Source organism: Metopolophium dirhodum, chromosome 4 (assembly GCF_019925205.1).
Source record: "Metopolophium dirhodum isolate CAU chromosome 4, ASM1992520v1, whole genome shotgun sequence".
Classification (NCBI taxonomy): domain Eukaryota; kingdom Metazoa; phylum Arthropoda; class Insecta; order Hemiptera; family Aphididae; genus Metopolophium; species Metopolophium dirhodum.
Window position 1 is genome coordinate 5,053,926 of NC_083563.1, and position 21,413 is coordinate 5,075,338.

The 21,413-nt window shown below is 29.7% G+C and overlaps 2 protein-coding genes across 3 annotated transcripts in view; one reads left to right on the forward strand and one right to left on the reverse strand.

Annotated features, from left to right (window-relative positions):
* Positions 1–621: 621 nt before the first annotated feature.
* On the forward strand, positions 622–7,934 carry LOC132943206 (phosphatidylinositol N-acetylglucosaminyltransferase subunit C). Its single transcript, XM_061012082.1, has 2 exons — positions 622–1,089; positions 3,983–7,934. Exons 1-2 carry the CDS (start codon positions 1,011–1,013, stop codon positions 4,885–4,887), a joined length of 984 nt encoding a protein of 327 aa, XP_060868065.1. The 5' UTR covers positions 622–1,010; the 3' UTR covers positions 4,888–7,934.
* Positions 7,935–11,831: 3,897 nt separating this feature from the next.
* The window catches only part of LOC132943360 (uncharacterized), a 29,805-nt gene continuing 20,223 nt past the window's right edge, over positions 11,832–21,413 (reverse strand). For both annotated transcript variants that reach the window (XM_061012326.1, XM_061012327.1), the window contains one exon: positions 11,832–12,549. In XM_061012326.1, the coding sequence (XP_060868309.1) occupies positions 12,363–12,549 (187 nt within the window). In that variant the 3' untranslated portion in view covers positions 11,832–12,362. The remainder of the gene's footprint in view (positions 12,550–21,413) is intronic.

The following is a 21,413-nucleotide window of genomic DNA, read 5'->3' on the forward strand; positions in this document are numbered from 1 at the left end:
TCTTTGGAGCTCTAAACAATGAAATATTTTTTCCTTCACTTCCACTAGCGTATCCTGTCTTACAGCCTGGTACATAGCATTTATTTAGCATTTTTAATTATTTAATTTACCTATTAAACTTTTAAAATAATTTTTTAAAACTTAATATAATATTTATTTTTCGGTAACTAAATATTCAATAGTAGACATTTAAATGGGCAGTCATAGTTCTTACAATAATTCTAATAAATTTTGAACAATATTGGGAAGGGATTTATATTTTAAATACTATTTCTTATGACAGGAAGTCTACCACTATATGTTTATTTTATTGAGTTCGTGAATATATTTATACAATACGCATTAGTTTGGTCTATATTTAATGCACCATAATAGCAAATAATTAATATAACCGGCCTTCCAGTAATGTGGCGGTGCCTAGCGGTATTCATGTTAACCAAATTTGTGCCGTCAAAAATTGTGCCACTTTTTTCGCGGAATGTTATCACCTTCTCTCTTCTCTACATCGTGGGTTTATCATATCAATATATTGATAACAATGATAAGACATAATGACGTCATGGACAGTGGGACATTTTTTCAATTATGATATAATAATCCGTTCGTATTTTCTTGCAAGCATGAACACTGGTGCATTGTCGTCAACGTTATCAGTCGAGACCTTCAAACGTCGATGATAAAATATTATCGAAAACAAACTACGAAACCAGTCAAACACACGGACTATACATATATCTAACCACAGACGACTATATAACGATAAATTATGAATATTATGTTATGATAATACGATGCATATCATTGTAAATTGTAATGATTGTATTGTTATTTCAGAGGCGTGTGCGCTTCGCTGGTAAACAAAATATTAAATAATATGTTTGTCTTGTCTTTGGGTGAACCATCATTTGCATTTGGTTTGTGTTTCCGTCGGCATATTTATCAGTTGATGACGGCTCCACCGCCACCGCCGCCGTCGTTCACGTCGCCGAGGCCGCTGAATCGCGACACGCATGTTTCTGTTCAACTGCCGTCCCTTGATGTCATGTATGACTGATGTCACCAAATCGACGTACCTGTCATCCAGTAAACGTAAGTGTAACGGGTGTCTGCGACCGACTAGCCATAGGGTTTTATAGTAGACCGTCTTCCGACCATACCTACACCTTTTATTATTTTATTTTATAATCTAATATTCTAATCACTTCTTCGTGTTTGTCATCATCTGCACTCTGTGCGTGTGCTTGCAGTGGTCTAAAATTATTTTTAAAAAAATGTGCTAAGAATTCATTTAGTAAAGTAATTACTAAGTACCTACCAAAAAGAATTAAAAAATACACAATTAAAATCATTTAATCATTTGAAAATATTCGTTTATTTTATTCCTGGGTACCTACTTTAATAATACCTACTTTACCTAATTTAATCATTGCTGTTTTATAAAATATTTTATTTTGACCAGATTTTAGTATTGATAAAACTAATATTATCTTTGGGTAGATATATATGTAGGTACCCAGGGCTGGATTGGTATGTATCGGCCCATCGAGATTTTCACTTCTTAGCGGCCCATTTGCATATTCAGAAGCCCAAAATGACGTCTTTAATTATTACGAGCTTATAGGTGGCCCAATCGTATTTTAAACATGAATTTATTTTCACTCACACGACTGGCCTACCGAGATTTCCTCGGTAGCTCGCCTAACCAATCCGGCCCTGTAGGTACCTTTACTAATATTATAGCTGTTGCTACCAAATATATTTGTATTCATTATTGTAACATAATGTTATCTATAATTATAATTGCTAAATTCAATTAAAATACTAATAAACTAAAATTTATGAAATGTACAATTTTAATTAATTTTTCAATTAACTTACCACTCATTTCATTCATTCTCACATATACCTACCGAATAAAAATATCTCTACATAGTTGCTCTTATTTTCCCATTTTTTCATAACAATTAATTGAATCAGACATGAAACCTTAAATAGTCACATCTCAGAATAATCTATTCTATATATAGCCGCATCATTTATAATATCAATAGAATAACTAAGTGAAAAAGCACAAGAAATTAGAAATAAAAATGTTAAACATTTTAGAGAAAATAATATATAGAAGACATATTGAATAATATCTAACACTTCTATCCAAAGATAGTTTTCTTCATCAATTATTATCTTCAGATCCATTGAATAATAGTATTAAAGAGTAAAGAAGAAAAAACAAAACTTCAGTCTGTAAAAGAATTAGGTACTTATTATTGAAAATTATGACAGTAGTGTTGACGATAAAAGCTGTAGTGAAAAAGGCACAAACTGTGACAGCGATAATTTATATTTTATTTATTAGGTATGGGGTACTTCTAAATATTTTAATAGATAACATTTTTTATTATATATTTATATCATTTAAATAATTTTAGCCTTTTATTAAATTTTAGATCACAGTGCTTTGAGTGCTTTTTTCGGTGTGGATATATACCTAATATTTCATTAATATATCAAATTGTTACTTATGCTATTGTAGTGCAAGCCATTTTATTTTTTATGAAAGTCCAACACTCAAAAACTACACACAAACAATGTGTCATTTTGGTTTGGCATGATTTAATGTATCAGTTAATTTAAGTTTTGAAAATTCAATACTTGATGAGGTGATGCCAATAGGTAATGATAGTTTTAATCTCAGTTTTAATAAATTATAGATGATGATATTTTGCAGTTTTCTTAAAATAGTTCTCTAGCTATCTATACAATATTATATTTGTACTTATTTTTTAAATTAGGTAAATTTAGGTTAAAAATAGAAAATATACTTAAAAATTTTAAGAAATAAAAAAAAGTTGACATATACATAGATAAAGCAGAAAATGTAATAAAATATGTACCAGCTGTATTGATTCATTGTTGCGATATAATACTCTCCTCTGTCTCTCTCTTCAAACTGTATGTTTTGCTATAAGCAGTGTGTAGAAACCACCTAGGCATGCCGTGCTATAGGTATAAAAGCCACGTGTACCATAAAGATTATTAATTTTTCTTAGAGAAATAAATGTATTTTAATTAGGTATATTGTATATTGTATAATTATTTTAATTTATTTGACAAATTATATTTTTTTTAACACTGCTAGTGTTTATTTAATACTATATTATTAATAATAATTATTAGGTACATAGGTACCTAATAAATAAAATTTTTATTTTCTATTGATTTTGTTTTAAAATCTTATAGTGTCATACACAATATTTACTTTTATGTGTTTTTATTTTATATTTACAATTAGGTAATACCTATTTTTAATTGAATAATTAAAAAATTGTAAAAAATTAGCTACTTAAAAGCTATTTATATGATTTAAATAACTGATAATCTACTATCTAGGGAACCAATATTATAATAAATTAATTTTTATTACAATATTTAGTGTAATTGTTTAGTTATAAGGAATTCAATCAGTTAAATGTTACTCAGTGTTTAATGTTTATACATTATATTACATTTTTAAAAAATATATCTATGATATCTTTATCTTATTTTATTTAGAGCACAATATTGTCAATGTCTTAATGCTTCTTGAAATATTTTATTTATAAATGATATAAATTTTGTACTATAATTTATAAGGTACATTACATCAAATAGTACCTAAATAAAATAAATACTGTTGTACAATTAGGTTGATTTAACTATATAAATCATCAATCAAGGTTTCTACTGTCTACTTTATAGTACCTATTTGTCCACTTGACCTAATTTAACCTTTTTAGGATATGGCCATAAGGGAAATTAATAATTTTGTTAAACTAAGTTTTTAAAATTAAAAGACAATTTTTATTTGATTTAAAATTAAACTATTTATTTTTTATGTTATACTCTGTATGGAACGTTTGAAAATGTTTGTTCTTTTAAATATTTTTCTGAATATATAATATAATATAATTTATTTATTAATATTAAAATTATTTTATTTTAGATAATGGTATTGTCAAGTCATCCCAGTATTTCACTAAAGTAAAGTATCAAAATGGAGCTATTCGTAATGGTCACCTAAAACCATGGAAAAAGAACCTTTATTCCAATGAAGGTTATCCAGATAATTATACTGATAAGTCTTTCCTAGAAGAATTGAGAAAAAACCTTCATGTACGAAAACTTACACTTCTAGAAGCAATCCTGGGAGCTGGTTTAATTACACAAAGATTATGCATAGTGGTAATTTTTGCATTATCTTTTTATGCTCTGAATTGCAATTTAATTTCTCCACTATTATTGCTAATGTCTTCTATAAGTTTTAGTTTTATCATGTATCTCTTGCTTTATGAAAATTCCAAGGCATTTCCATTATGGTTGATGAAGTCAGCGTGTGCATTTGTGATATCTGGTTATATTTTATCACCTGTGTTGAAAACATTGACTGAAACTATAAGCACCGACACCATTTATGCTACAGCCACGGTAATGATGTGTGTACATCTTGTATTTTTTGACTATGGGGTATCAGCAGTTATAGTTTCAACATCACTGTCATTAAATGCTGCCTTATTTGGTTCAATTTGTTTATGTTCAAGACTACAAACAGCTTTCCATGTATTTGTATTTATCACAATAGCAGTACAATGTTTTGCTGTATCACCGATACTTTTATCGCCGATCAAATCTTCCATTACCATCTTATTGTTGTTTGTAACTGTTACCTTTGTATTATGTATGAGGGTGTCATCATTAATGAGTGGACTATTTGTACTTACTGTCTTATTCATTAATCTGATGTGCCCATACTATTTTGTTAAATGGCATTCATTCAAAGACAACATTTATGGACCATGGGATGAAGCTATTGTGCAAGATATTAAAATAAAAGATTTCCATGTAGACTGAAAAGTGATGAGGGTTCTCTAATTAAATACTGTTTAAGAATGTGTGATATCGACAACCAGTAACTGTTATCTTGGTTTTCCAAAAAGTTACCATTCTTCTATTATGTATTAAGTTTAAGTAATATATTATCAATTGGAACCAAATTGTGTTGGTTGATTCCTTAATGGCACTCTAGTGGTTGTATTTCATTATAAATTATGTTAAAATTAAAAGCATTGCGTGTTAAAATTCATTTTTTTAAGTTTGTTATTTTATTAGTAAAATGTGTTGATTATTTTAATTTGAATTATTATATATATATATAATATGAGATATCATCTATGTGTTACACTGTTACGCTAACTGAATTTTAATATTTTTTCACTGTATCGTTAAGATTTATCCCACCAGTATATAATTCTAGTATTACTAATAATGTATTATTAATTATATTATGGTGTTCTTTTTTAATCTTTTATTATCAGATTTAATTCATAGTGATGCCAACTCTAAAGTATAGTTTCATCAGGAGCATGCCTAGAAATTGTTTCGTCTGTGAAGGGGGGGGGGGGGTTCAATATTTTTATGAGCATGTATTAAAATGTATTTATTTCACTAAGTAATACTTTTTTTCTAAATTCGTTAAAATATTGAGGGGGATTGAATACCCAAATCCCCTTCCAGGCACGCCCCTGAGTTTCATGCTAATGAATAATAACTCAATTACCTATTGTCATATTCATAAAATGTGTTAATTGTCTTGTCATTTTTTAATGAAGAATGAATCTGTGGGAAATAACTACAAGTCATTTAAAATCTTTGAATATTCCTTTAAATTAATTTTGTGTAGTAGAATTACTACTTAATTCAGAGTAAATATTAAATTACAGTAGGTACATTAACTTATTGCATTGTTCACTGGGGTCAGTACTACGTGTGACAATGAGACATAGGAATGTGGGAAATATCTCAGATAAATCATGAGTTCTATAAATTTACTAATACAAATGTATATACATTTCCAAAATGTTTACACAATCCAGATTAAAAAATATCAGTATTTATTCATTTTGAAATATCATAAATCAATTTGTTTAACTTCTTTTGGCTATTATTCCATATTTCCATCCATGGTATGTCCTTAGTACTAACAAGAAACACAAGTTACCATTAATAATGTTCGAAGTTTTAATTTTAATATGCATAATATGTTATTTTTTATAAAAATATCTACTATGTAATGAAAAAAAATATAAAAATTACTTTTGCATTTTCTATTAGTAATGCAATTAAAACAATGTATTATTCATTTCATACACTTTACGATTAGAGATGGCAAAACTAGTTGAATAATTGCTGTGTACTAATTTGTTTAATAACAAGCAAAAATATTGTTTGAATTTATTTTGTTTGATTATTGCACATTTCATATTTTCATTTGTATGTATACCTAATATGTTTTTTTTTATCATTATTATTATTATAACTATAATTTTTAAGAACATATTCTAAGTACAAATACATCAAAACATTTAAATGATTTGTATAATATAATATTAATATAGGTGTGTCTTACTTACGATAATTATGTGAATGGAGTTTAAAAAAACAAGCATTATATTTTCAAATATTTTATGTAGACATAATTGTTTTAAAACAAATGTAATGTAATTAATTTTTAAGGATGCTGGATATTAATTCCAATAATTGTCATTGGTGTCTTGGCCATCTGTGATGTAGTGTACCTATATTAAAGTCATGTATTCTTTTTTCAAACGATCTCTGCACAATTGTTGCTTTTTCGTCCACTGAAATGCAGCAAAAACAATATGATTTACAGTAATACACATAATACATGATAGATATAGATATTATTTAAATTATTATTTTCTCTTTTAACATGACGTGTTAAATGAGTTTTTTTGATTATTATAGGTACAGGCCACCCATACTTTTAAATTTTGTATTTCACGTGGTTCGATATTGCTCTGTAAACATTTGTATGACTTATTCCATTGATTATAAATTCGCATATGCTAATACATATAATGTACATTTTTAATTTCTTTGATTTTATGGATTCATTACAGTTTACACAAACACACGGCCCATGCTTTGTATGTCTTATTAATGTTTTAATAAAAGTAAAAAATGATATGTTATTTCCATACTTGATACGTTATTGTTTTGTAATACCACGATTCACGTAATTATACAAAATAATTAAGATTGTGCATTGGGTACACATATCACAGCTAATGTGCATAATATATTATTTATCTGAAAGTAGTTTTTTGTTATTAATATGTATACGTATAATAATTCCTAATTATTTGTCAAATTTGTTTTTTATTTCGTGTCGTAGGTAGTTTCAGATGTCTATTATCTATTTGGGTTCTAGCTAAGTAATATGATTTATAATGATAACCTATAAAGCTATAAGCTATAATATATTATTGTGCAGTGTACACACGAAACGCCAATCAACATTATTCCCGATCATAAAATAATAATTAATAGGTAATATATACCTATTGTATATCGTGGTACGTGGTACGTATACTGTTTAGGTTGGGTATAAAAAATGTATAATCTGTTATATACCTAGTCATTATATTTGTATAAAGCTTTGTATTATCATATTTTATCTATAATGATCGTCACGTGATATTTGGTAAGACACATACTTGTACAGTTGTACTTATATTACGATATACCTAATATCATGTCTGCACGTCCATGTAAACACTCGTGTAAACGCCATTCAGTCGTGTCCACGTGTTTGCCCAAGATCCCAACCGTTAATTCGTCAAATAAAAGTAGCAGTGTTATGACGGGCTTAAGCATTGTGATGTGACTAACGAATAATTATAAGTTTACCTAAATATTTATTTTATTGATAATACTATTATTTGCTAGCCGACAATTCGGTTTAATTCGGTTTTTTTATTTCGGAGCCAAAGAATTTATTTATACAATGTTTGTTAAATGTATAATTATTAATATTATTAATTGCCTTTTATTTTATATATAAATTGTTGGAAAATAAATATATTAATACAATATTATGTGACGTTTTAATTATTTTTGCTTATGTACCTACCTTACTAGTTACTACATTATTAGGGTCAATTTAGGGACACATACTAGTTACGGACGAATTATTCAGGTGTCAGGTCAATATTATAACATAACAATTGCGGACACGAGTTTTGTTGTCATAATACTAATTGCGTACAGAGTTCTTTTTAATAAAAACCACGTAAGTTGCTAACACAAATATTTCCCTTCACCACTTTTTCAGGATTTTGGACAAGTTACCAAAAAAATTGTGTGTCCGGCAAAGAGCAATCGTTATTTTTAAAATTATTGTGAATGTTTTTTTTTTTACAAAATATTTATAGATTATTGTCATTATTTATCGCTATAGATTTTGTGGTAAATATTTTTTTGAGACGTCCTGTATAAATGATGTTTTACTGATTTCACCACTTGAATATTGCAACATTTGTGTGCTAATAAATGCCTCCTTTTAGACAGTTTTTTTTGCTCGTTTTAAATTTTGTACAGCAGTACAATAATATATCAAGAATAATAATTGGAAATATGTCCGCAATATTAGTATGTTATATTTGTGTCCGCAAAACGTATATTTTCAGATTTCGTCTGCAACTCGCATGGTTTTTGTCACTTGGTCCGCAATTAGAAAACATCGCTTATTAGTTATCACATAATTTGTAAATTGTAAGGACCGATTGTAAGTATTTATGATTTACAAAAAAATAGTATTTTTTTTCCTGAATCCAAAGTAACGTTAAAATGTAGCTAAGTTCCAAACTTTCAGTGTTTCGTATTATCAGAATGAGGTGTAATTGTGTAAATCCAATAAATTAATATCTTTTATCTATTAAGGCGCCCGGTGCCGATGAAATTTTGTCCTCAAAAATACACTCTGCGGGAATAACGATACCGCCTTGTAGAATCAACCAAATTTCATAATTTTTTTTTAATTGCTAGAGGGAAATATTTTACAGCCTGCATCGATCTCTGTTTTTCAATATTTTATTCTCAAACTTTATAATATGTCTAAGAAAATACAAGATAAAAAGCATTTTTTTACAATTTTTTTAATACAATTATTTGAAATAAAATACAAAATCAGAGATCGATGCGGGCTGTATTAAGTTTTCTTCTTTAAGATAAAAAAATATTCATCAAAATCTGACAACTCTACAAAGCTTGAGAGTTATTCCCGTAGTCATTTTTTTTCGATATAATATACCCTATCAACTCCCCCCCCCCTAAATAGGTATCGGGTAGTAGATTATTGGAAAAGTATTATAATTACTTGGCCACTAAAATATAAAATTTTATTTTCAAATTTTATAGAATTGTGGATAATTTGAAAAACTGGCACCGGGACCCTTAAGTTTATCAATGAATGATTGTTTAGAGAGTGTTCACTCGGAAATCGTTGACAAAAGAGTTAAAAGTATTAAATTTGTTTTTAAAACATGGTAAAAGAGAGGCTAAAGCGATATATTACATTAAAAAAGTGCACTATACAATTTATTTCTGTATTATATTGCAAATTAGGGCTATATAGGTACAATTTCTAATTAATTAACGTACCTACTATAAATATGATTTTTTTTAATTCCGAAAACATTGCATTATCGATTCTGAGCGAAGGGATGATTGCATTGATTTTACAATGATGTGTTTATTTTTTTTTTAAATTTGTTTGTGTGTTTGTTATCACCGTTTCTTCAACAGCATCTTGTTTGATGGGAAAGTGAATCTAGTTGGTGCATTCGGGACGTTAATATTCCCAATAGTTTTTAAAAACATACACAAAATTAGGGAAAAACGGGAATTTTAACGCAAAATCGGATTTTGATAAAATAAATTTTGGTTTTTGGTGCAACAAGACAAATTACCGTAGATATAAGTAATTTTCACTGCTTGTTTATATTAGCATTTTCTGCACACGATACAATTTTATAAATATTTTGATTTGTTTTGAACTGCAGTTTACAAACATTTTTGGTTTTCAATTTTTTTTTTTTTTTCTATGAATGTCAATAAAATTTTATTTGTTGGCTAAATGTCTACAAGAAAATCAAATTCAATTTTTACGAGCTTTGAAGTTCATATTTTTACAAAATTGGGTATTCACTTGATTTCTCATGCAGACATTTTCTTATTTTTTTTTAAAATTAATTTACCCGTGGCAACTTAGGTCATTGGGTGGTTTTTAACTGTGGGAGAGGGTACTTTAGGTTTTTGTAAACACGTGTGTTTTGGTTTGGCAGAATTTCAAATTAGGCACCCGTAGGTTTCTGCCATGCTTGGTCGGGGGATGGCGGCCTCTCTCCAGACACCGTTACTGCCCGAAGAAAAATGCCGCCCGTGACCGAGATTCGAACCGTTGACGGTGCGTCACTCCGTCCCCTTTTTCTTATTTTGTTGTAATTCGAAAACAATTAATAACTGTAAATACATGAAAATTTCACTGAATGTTAATATTTTTATTTTCTATACACCATACAATTTTGAAAAAACCTTGACTCATTTTGAGCTGTTTACAAACATTTTCAGTTTTCAATTTAGTCAATTAAATGTTATTTGTTGAGTAAAAACGTGAACATTTAATACAAGGCTCCTGATATATTGTTACTTTAGCAGTTGAAATATATGAAAATACATATTTAAATTTTAAGTAAATAACCATATGTTTTAGTGTAGAACATTTTGAATATAAGTTCGTTTTTCGTGGCATTATCTACTGGTATTATTCTGGTATAAATAGGCAATAGCCTAAAAATAACTTAAATATTTTGAAAATGTCTTTGTTTATATAAAATATAATGATATACGTAAAAATGTCAAGTTCTTGGGAATAATATTTTTGAATTACAACAAAATAACTAATGTCGTTCATTTAAATATCTAATTTTGTCAACATTTTAATTTCAAATGCACGTGGTGTAAAGAATTATGCGCCAATGCGTATTTTTAATATTTTTAAATTTCAATAAGAACAAATTTCATTTTGTGTTACATTTTCATGCATTTTGAACGATTGAAATTTTATCAACTCAAAAGAAACCTGTAAATATCCTATAAAGCCTATAAAAAGCTTAATTAATTTAGTCTAAATCTTTTTAAAATGTTATTAGGTATTGAAAATTATGATTTAAGTATCATCAGGATGTCTCAAGTTTCTAAATATCTGTGTTACTCTCCTGAAAATTATATAGATTATGTGAAACTGAAATGAAAGAAATGAAATTTAAATCCTAACCTTAACCTGTATAGGTATTTATTATTTCTCTATTCTATAACCAAAACGTCCAAAACCCGTAAAAAATATTTTGGTAGGAATAGCCTTGCTTAAATTACGGTTTATGGTCATTAGCGATTAGACTATAAGGTTTCTTTACTATATAAACCTATCTAAATATTACCTATTTTATTGATTAAGATGTCTACACATTTCCCCTAGATAATGTTTTTTGTATATCTTAAACCAAATATCAATATGTGTGATATTATAAAAATCACCACACTCCTCTTATGAACTCTTAAATGCACCTCTGATGTCATATGACTAGGCTATAAACTCAGTGGACACCATATGCGTGACGTTTACGGGAGGGGACAGGTTTGATCGTAATTAAAAAATACTCCTACCATTGTGAATTTTGTAACATGAAAAATGAGTGTTTTTTCTTTTCTAAAAAAAAAATAATAGGTCTCACAATTTAAAAATTTGTTGTGCCCCCTCGGCCACCAAAGTCTGAACACGCCTATGGTGGACACTGCACAGTTAACTTCATTGTGGAGGTTGCGTTTACCCCATTAATCGTTATAAGTAAAGTTATTTCCCACGCGTCTATCCAAAATAACTATATACAGTGCATATTATAATAGGTAGGTACATAAATAATTAATACACGTCGTTTATGTTACACTTAAAATAACTTTATTTTTATATTATGTTCAATTTAATAGAGGATAAACGTCTACAATACAGGGAATTGTAATGTTCTAGTATTCTTAAATGTTGATTCTTTTTTTTAATTTTTTCTTGTTTTTTATTTTCTTTTTAAACGTGGCAAAAGCTAAATAATATGTCAACACATAGACATCACATAATATTATTATTATATGTTTTACGTATGATAATTTAATTTAAGAAACACAAATAGTTATTGTCTTATAATTTGAGAAATTCCAATAAAAAGGTTTTGTCGATTATTGTACTTACCCGTTCGGTGTTGCGGGCACAATTTATAGTGTCCAACGACAGTGTGCGGCCGCCACACCGGACGAGTGGTGGATATTATGTTTGATACAACAAGGTAAATATTATGACGTTGTATTAATAATATATTATTATTATTATTATTATTATGTATTATTATTAAGACATTACGTTCGTATTACAATATTATATATACGTCGGCGAAGCGTGTAACTTAGTGTTTAGATTAAATTTTATTTGTCGCTAAATGAGGGTACTGCCTGCGCAACAATATGTTGTCCACGGCCGGCAGTAGCAGATACCTCTTGGTCTTCATCCCGCCGTCTGTTTGCGCCTGTTCTGTTGCTGCCGACGGCTGCTGGTGTTCCCACCCGAGTTCTTCAAATGGCCGCTCAGTATTCTCGACGTTCCCGCTGGAAACCACACACAAAACAACCACGTTGAAACAAAGTTTGTGCTAGTCTGTATCTACTGGGCATATTGTTAAATGGTTAGATGGGAAAGACGGGGAGGCGATATAATCCTGTAAAAACATTCGGCATGGGAAAAGAAAATGGCAACCGCAGTAATAATATAGCAATCCAAGTGAAATCCTCCAGATTCTTTTCATTTTTACTTTAACTTGTAAATCGTTTTATATAAATATAAAGTCGAACATTTAACGTCTAAATTATATATAAGCGGATTTTTACTCAGTAACCATCAAAATGTCTGCTGGAGCTTAAAAAAGATAAACTCAAAGTGAAATAAAAATAGATATAGTACTAGCAACTCGTTCTAAAAAAAATCGACACGTTTAAGTAAAATAAAAAAAAAATTTATTTATGTAAGTACAGTAGGAGTAGAGTGTATCTCGCCATCGAGAATAATAATAATTGACAAAATATAAAAATAAAAAAAATTAATATTACTCGACAATAACTAAAAAAAACTTTGAAAAATCAAAAATTTGTCATGGATATAAGCAGCTCAAAAAAGGTCAAAATATTTTTAAAATTTCATCATGTATGGGAAGTTGTCAAATAAACATGGTAAAAATTTAAAATTATTAGTTTTTGAGTTACGTCAAAAAAAGTAAATCGATTTTGTCTAAACTGGTTTTGCGTAAAAAGCCTCGTTTATCCATCATTATTTTTTTACCTTCGACCCCCTCCCCACAAAAAGTATTAACTAGATTCACTTCCCTACCAGCAAAAATACTGAAGTAGAAAATCATAGCACTTTTACTGCCACTAAAGGCGATAACAGAAGCAAAAAAAAAATAAATAAAAACACTCATTATTGTGAAATCAATACATTCGTCACTGCGCTCAGAATCTTTTTTTCTTATTATTTTTATAAGAAATATACAATCTATACTAGCCACTAGGTACTTAGCATAATAGGTATATGTGATAACAGATAAGAGACTTAAAAAATAACATGTTTGACGTGATTAAGAAGTCACCTACCAGTGACTCTTAGCTTGAGGGACGCTCAGAATCTAAAATTTAAATTTAAAAACTTATAAATAAAATTAAAAACAATTGTAAGATAAAATTCTGTACAGTTTTACCCACCTATTATTCATATCGTGCATATTAAAAAAAAATTAAATAAAAAAAAAAAATCATTTGAGAAATATTAAAGAAGTAATATAATAATAAAATTGTTTTTTTTTTCAATTCTTTAATTTCTACCAACCATGGAAATAAATGTAGTGGTTTTCTTAATTTAGATTTGAATTAATAAATACTTGAAAATTAAAAAGTAATATTCGAGACGTATTGAATGATCATTCCGACGAAGCAGTGTCGTAACCCACCCTCCCCCCTACAATTTTTATTCAGCCTTTCTTTTATATAAGCTTCAGCGACAATATTTTACTTTTTTAGTACCTACCTATCCATTATAATATGGTTCTTCGAAATAATATTTCCATGCTCAGAAGTGTTCATAAATATCAGCTTAATAAATAATCCGTATTTTAAAATGTTTATATTATATTATAATCGGTCGTTTAAACACAAAGAAAACATTTTTATAGGTTTTTTATACATAAACATATTGTATAATATTATAATATAAATTCTTAAACCTAGTACCTGCGTAATTTTATCATTATTTTTGCTAAACGACGAGAGATAATAAAACACCCTTCCGGAACAGCGTGCTTTACATATTTTCGTATAGAAATTCAAAACATTTCTTAAACAAAATAAATGAGGGTTAAAGTAATTACCCAATAAGCAGTTTTTATTTTCAATTACGAACACATATTTCATTTTGTCAGAGGTGAATATCGTTTACAAAATAAACTCAACTACCAATGGTCATAGGTGCTATTGCAGCGATGCCAAGCATACATTTCATACGTTCCAAAAAAACACATTATTATACACAGTAAACGAACAAACTGTTTTCAATATTTGATTGCTTAAACACTTTAAGTTTGCTAATCGTGAAATATTTTTATAATGATTTATAAATATTTAGTATATTACATTAAGCATTATGTGAATTATTATACTCATAATAAATGTTACTCCATACATTATGTTTAACATCAGAATCAGAATCATTTGAATACATACAGTGTTGACAGACATCCCGAAAATGGTTAATGGTCACATAATATTTTTACTTTATTTTGCACTAATGAAAGAGAAAACCCTAAACGTCGACATCACCGTTTTTTCAGCGAAATGTTGGCCTTGGCCATTTAATTATTATTTATTAGATGACATTTTTACTGTAGCCTATGTAGGTACTCTCCTTCTATAATATTTATTTTATATTTTATTTTCTTTAAGTAAGAATTAGATTTAGGTTGTTTAGCTGTCAATAGAAACCACTGTATCACATAAAATAGCTAATTAATATTTAAAATAAATAACAATAATGTGCAAAATCATGGATGCCGAATTGACACTTTGGCATATTCTGCTGCAACATAGTCAGTATAGCTTACATCAAGTTACAAGCTTAAAACTTGAAGTTTCATATGTTGCAGAATACTTAAGCTGTTAACATAAACTATATTCTTTCATAAAACCAAGCCATTATTTAATTCGTGAATTTTTTCGCACAAACTATATAGAGATTTTGAAGTTTTAGTTGCGTTTTTTATTTATGAAAATTGCAATTAAAAGTTAAAATAAATTACTAGACAATACTAGATTAAAATTATTTGTCATAAAAATTAAATTGCTATGCAAGTAGTAAAAAAAATAATTTAACTTTGTTTATATAATAGGTACGGGGTGGATGATTTTCATTCTACTTATATAATATATATTATATTTATAAGTTATAACCAGTATAATGAGATAAGTTCAACTACGTTTGAGCAGACGAATAAGAATAATTTACGGATTTCGATGTGCTTTCAGGCTGACGAGTGACAGGCTGTTCACACTTGTCAAACATGCTGACAAGTATTATTTCGAACTAAATACATTGAGCAAAAGTTGTAATGAAAAAAGAGTGAAAAATTAGAATAAGTAAAAGTTTGTTAATATATATAGGTTAAGTATTGACGACAAGAACAAATCATTGTTGAAGATACCATCTGCATAAATTTTAACCGCACTGTACATAATACATAACTTGAAATTAATTATTTTATTTATCAATGTAGTGCACTCTGGATTCAGAACTAAGTGAAGAGCGGGCGCGGGTCCAAGGGGGAGGGGCTAAGCGGCTTTAGCCCTCTGGACGTGTATATACTTATATATAATATATTACTTTTCGGGCAACAACCACTTTTCGATGTCGGCGGATAGCCCCCCCCCATTTCATATTTCTAGATCCACCCCCGGTGAAGAGTACCTATATTTGTCTTACAGCGAAGTTTTTTTTAAGACTCTTTGCTATGACTACATATTTTACAAATAGAACGAGTGTTCGAAAATTTCTTTGATCACTTTTATGTGCGCTTAGTCTGAAATCGAGTTTGTATGATGGTGGATCGATATAGTTGGCCCAAAGAAGAATATTAGTCGATAATTTAGGTACATAGATTAATTAATTTAGTTCTTTATACTATGCTAATTTTACATTGTTGATATGTACTCATACAGGTCTTAATTTAATTTTATAGCTTTCATAGAAAACATGATTCGATGACAGCTGTACGTGATTCGTATATTTCGCAAATAGCAAATCAAATAATAGTTTGTGAAAGATCAATGAAGTAGCTCAATTTTATTGCTGGGTAAGAAAATACGTGTTTGTAAAAATTATAAAATTAATCAAAATATCCGCCGTTCCGTCTGGTGCTATAATCGATCTCTGTACCACGTATTTCTCAAAAATAGACCGCTCGCTATCTGGCCTGTTTGTCGTCTAATTTCGTTTTTAATATTTCATTTTTTTTTCACAGTCATACCAATTGCCTACGATTTATCAATGAATGATTATCTGTATCTGCACCGGCTGCAACCGAGGTAATATTTAATACCATTTACTTGCAGCTATTCGTATAAATGTATAGTATACCCGATTGAACAATTGGATTCGAGTTGATTAAAACTTAAAAAGATGGTTTAGCATTTGAAAAAAAAACAAAGGTCCCATTAAGCATTTTGTTATTGGACCTAAATAATGACCTTTGTATAATAGACTTTCAAAAGCAGCCACCATTGTTAGGATGGGCGTAATGTGCTTAATGCTTATAAATATATTATTGTACAGGTATTGGATGAATAATGTTTATCGGCCCGTGCGAAAGTGTGTATGGATTATTTTCCCCATACTGCGGCCAGCTTGATCTTAAAATAATAATAATAATATAAATTGTCATTGTAATATATGCATATTATAATACGATATCGACGGAAAATCGAATATAATGTAAATTCCCAATTCTTCTACCCTCTCCAGCATCGTCCCTGCCATTCATGGTCGTTGTCACGTGATTCGATTATGTTTTTGTTATGTAAACATATTGTATACCGTATGTATAAATTTATTGTAAACCGATTTTTCAGTAAAAAGAAAACATAGTATCATCATTATATAAATATTTAACTATTTAAATACTGTTTTTCAGCTCGCCGAGCTTTTAACCACTCTATATTGTGTAATACCACGAATGCCGAATAGGTACCCATATTGTTATAGAATATTAAAATTTATAATAGGTACAATTATTATCCTCAACCGATAATTCAAAACCTTCGATAATCCTTGATAATAATAATAATAATACTTTTATGATCAAAACCAAAGTTCCTATAAAAGTATGACCTAACATAATCCACGAGTCACGTAAACCGATCAAATTCAAATACATAATATTAATACGACATTCACATTACGTACGCTATCGTCGGAAGATCAATTTGAGAACTGCATATATTAAAACGTTGACTTTTAGATTAGTTTTAAACGATTTGCAATAATATTTGATATCCCCTGTACATTATTATTATTAATTTATATTATTTATCTGTTGGTAAAATTATATTTTACAAAAGATATCAATCAATCATTGTTTACTATATTATACACCAGATTATGTTCTCGCCGATCACTTAGACGAAAACATATCGAAAAATAATAAATATGTTATGCTTCAGAATTTGAAATCAAAAATATGTTTTTCATTCAAAAATTATAAAACCTTATTCAGATGAATAGAATAAAGTATAATTCATATTAAAATCTATATTGGTCATATTGAAATAGGTACCTATACTGCATGTGTGATGAAAATTGTACCTGTATACATCATCTACGTACCAACAATGCGCTTCGTTAATTGTTCGTTTTTTATCACAAGATGGCATTATGGCGTGTCTCATAATATTTCACGTAGATTTGTTTAGTTTAGCAAGTTTGTTTTTAGATGTTTGACGTTATTAGTTATTGGTGCGCAACTATTCTGCAAACAGCCGCCGAAAAACACCTATTTATACGCGATAACGTACGCATGCTGTTTAGCGCGAACAAATTGGCTTAGTCGCGAAACGATGTGGTCGAAAAGATTCAATTATAGATATGAAAAGTTGGAAATATCAATAATAATGATTCTCGGGTCTAGGCAGCAGCCAATACGCGCGAATACGGTTATCATAAAATGTAATCAAAACTTGAAACCGACGGACGCCACACACGATTTATATGCGCGTGAGCGATTTTTCATTCGAGTTCGTATCACGATGATAATAATAATAATAATAATATAAATTAATGTTATTATAATATGCACGCGCGTTTATAATAGGAGCGTCGACGTGGGAGGCTGATTTGCACGTCCACACACGTTTTTTGGTTTCCGGAACTTTGTCGGAGCTTTGCAAAACAGAAAAATGAAAAAAAAAAAAACAAACGATAAATCTATTGACACGCGCGTGGGCCGAACAACTGCGGAGAACTACAACTACACGTGTAGGGTGCACGCGCACATTATTATGCCGCACGGTCACGTCGGAGTGGAGAGAGAGAAAAAAAATACCTCAAACACGCAACAATAAAACTATTATACACGCGTCCTGTGTGTACAATAACATCGTTATGCTTTGCCGGCCAGAAGTCGACTGTATGGGAAGCACGACGTGCGTTCGTCGCAACGCGCGACAGTCACCGGGCCGGACGAAAACATTTCACCAGCCGTCATTTTTGCACCCTAAACACGACGTATAATATTATGTACACTCGAACGCGATACGCGTACAACAATATTATGTAATATCTATCAGACTCGGGTGCGAACACGTGCGATTCCGGTAGCGGGTAAAAACGACGTTTGGTCGGTCAGACACGAGTAGACGGTATTATATTATTATTGTTACTGTTGTCATTGTACCGCTGTGACGTTAGACATGTCGCGTTATTTTTCGTAACTTTACATTGCGTCATAATATTATATTGATTAAATATTATATCAAATGCAGTTGCCGTCATTGTTATCATTATACGCCTAGAAAAGTATTTTCACCGGCCCCGAGAAAATATCGTGTTCCTGTCTCCATATCCGTCTCTCGTCCACCTCGCCATCAAACCCGGCTTGTCGGCGCTGCCGTTATTATTGGTAACCCATGCACAGCAGTTTTGTAAATAATATGATTATTATCTTTTGTCCTGCGACGGGGGGGAACTGCGGATGGTGAAATATACCTATATGTACGAGCTTGATGGGTGTATTACGACGTATGCAATATATTATTACATTTCGTCGGAAACGTCCGCGTCATTATTGCGTCGAAGCGATGATAGCGATACAACACAATAATATTATTATATATTATTATTATTATTATTATTATTATCGATATCGATTTCGAACCGAACGGTAGAATAGAAAAAACAGACCGACCGGCGCTCCGAATCTATATACACTTACTTAGGCTCGTGTCCAGGATACGTTTTACAGGTTATTGTATCTAAAATCCAAGCATAACCCATACAGGTTACAGACCTACACACATATAGGTTTACATACCCCGTGCACAATATAAATTATAATATAATATTATGCGGTATAATCGTGAAGTCGTGTTTTTCGTTAGGATCGTGTCTGGAAAAACGAAAAAATGCGTTAATGGACTCGAAATAAAAATAACAACGGCCAAAGTGACCGGAGAGAAACGTGGTACCTAATAATGTAGGTATCAGATCTTATAATATCATTATTATTATTCGATAATCATCGCAGATATTATATTATATTAGCCACACTGTGGAATTCTGAACGCGATCGATCCTAACGACCCTAAAGAATATTTTCTCGAATATACTTATGTTATATTATCTTAGAAACGACGAGCTAATGTATCTACCAGTATTATAGATTATATATTAGAATTATATTGTTATTATAATTTATTTAATTGATTATTATTATAGAAACGCACCAAGCCATCAAGTATCAATATAATTCGTAGTGGTTGGTGGTATATTATATATTATATTTTCATAATATTTATTTGTCTTATTACAGGACGGGTCATAGCCCAAAATACAGATAACTATTACCAGCTATGTATTGAAAAATATTAAATTATACGATACAAATATACACAAAAAACTTTATTAAATAAAAATGATTGCAAATTCCTTAATTGGTAATACACATCATCCTATTCATTAGTTGGTCACAGGAGTCTTTAATGGTATAAATAAAAGATAAAGAGATTTAGATTGAATCAATAGAGTTTTGAAACTAACTTGGCTAAGTATCTCGGCACAGTCCACTGACCTTTCAATAAGTTTTCCTTTGAAATTCCGGTTCGAAAAAAATTGTCAATCATCCATAAGGACTAAACCTAGTTTATTCAATACCAGTACTTAATCATAGTGTGTATGATTAATTTACAAATTATAAGCCATACAAATAAATCTGGCTTCTATCACTTGCGTCCCAAAATAACAACTACAGAGAACTTCAAAATCGACCTGATAAGTCACAGTATATGTACATAGCGTTTAGTATAATGTTTTGCCGGCACAGAATATATAATAAAGAAGCTACAAATATTAAATAGGTATTGTTATAATTTCGAGAAAAGTTGTAGGGGGGAAGCCCCTTATTTCCTCTCCCAAAAGATGCACGAGGAAGGACATGTACTGTGTTCGTGTGTAATAGTTTTCTATGTGGCTGTCGTAAGAGATTACACTCACAAGTTTATTAAAGGACGACAAAAGAAAAAAATTACTTCAGGATAAAAAAAGCCAAGGGTTGCATATTATTACTTGTGGTCTTATATAGAGACTCTGTGAGCAATATGATCCATCTATATATCACAGACGAGCGAGCCACATCGATCCATCAAAACTTTCCCGTGGGTCAGTCCGCAGTTTACGTGGGATGTCTCCGTTTAAAATATCGTGAATGTCAGCATGTTTATACATAAACATCTAAATTACATGTCACGACGTGCGTACAGTATTGTTTTTTATTATAAGATAAATTATAGCTATCAATCTATCATAATATTAAGTTATCCACAAAATCACTACACCACACGTGTATTAGCGGTTTTCAAACCCTTGTCAAATGGCCGTTTTGGCCGTCATGTGCTTATGATGTTTGATACACTCGCAAACAATTTTTTTCTTGAATATAATATAATATGATAATATGTAATTTCAACAATTAATTAAAATAGTCTTTAATTATTTTTTAAAAAAATGACGTACCTACTGATGTATGGGGTCATCTCGAGTAACATATCAATAATCAATATAAGTAAGTAGGTATAAGAATTATATTTTTTACTTATTCTATATAACTGTAGAGTAATATCAATGGATATTTTCTCTCGTCATGTGAACCCCATGTCAAAACCTTTTA

What these genes read in the sequence shown, in the direction of transcription:
- LOC132943206 (XM_061012082.1), top strand. Translation starts at nt 1,011, where the DNA reads ATGTTTCTGTTCAACTGCCGTCCCTTGATGTCATGTATGACTGATGTC. An exon ending in GTACCTGTCATCCAGTAAAC is followed by an intron (nt 1,090 to 3,982) that starts GTAAGTGTAACG and finishes ATTTTATTTTAG; the next exon opens with ATAATGGTATTGTCAAGTCA.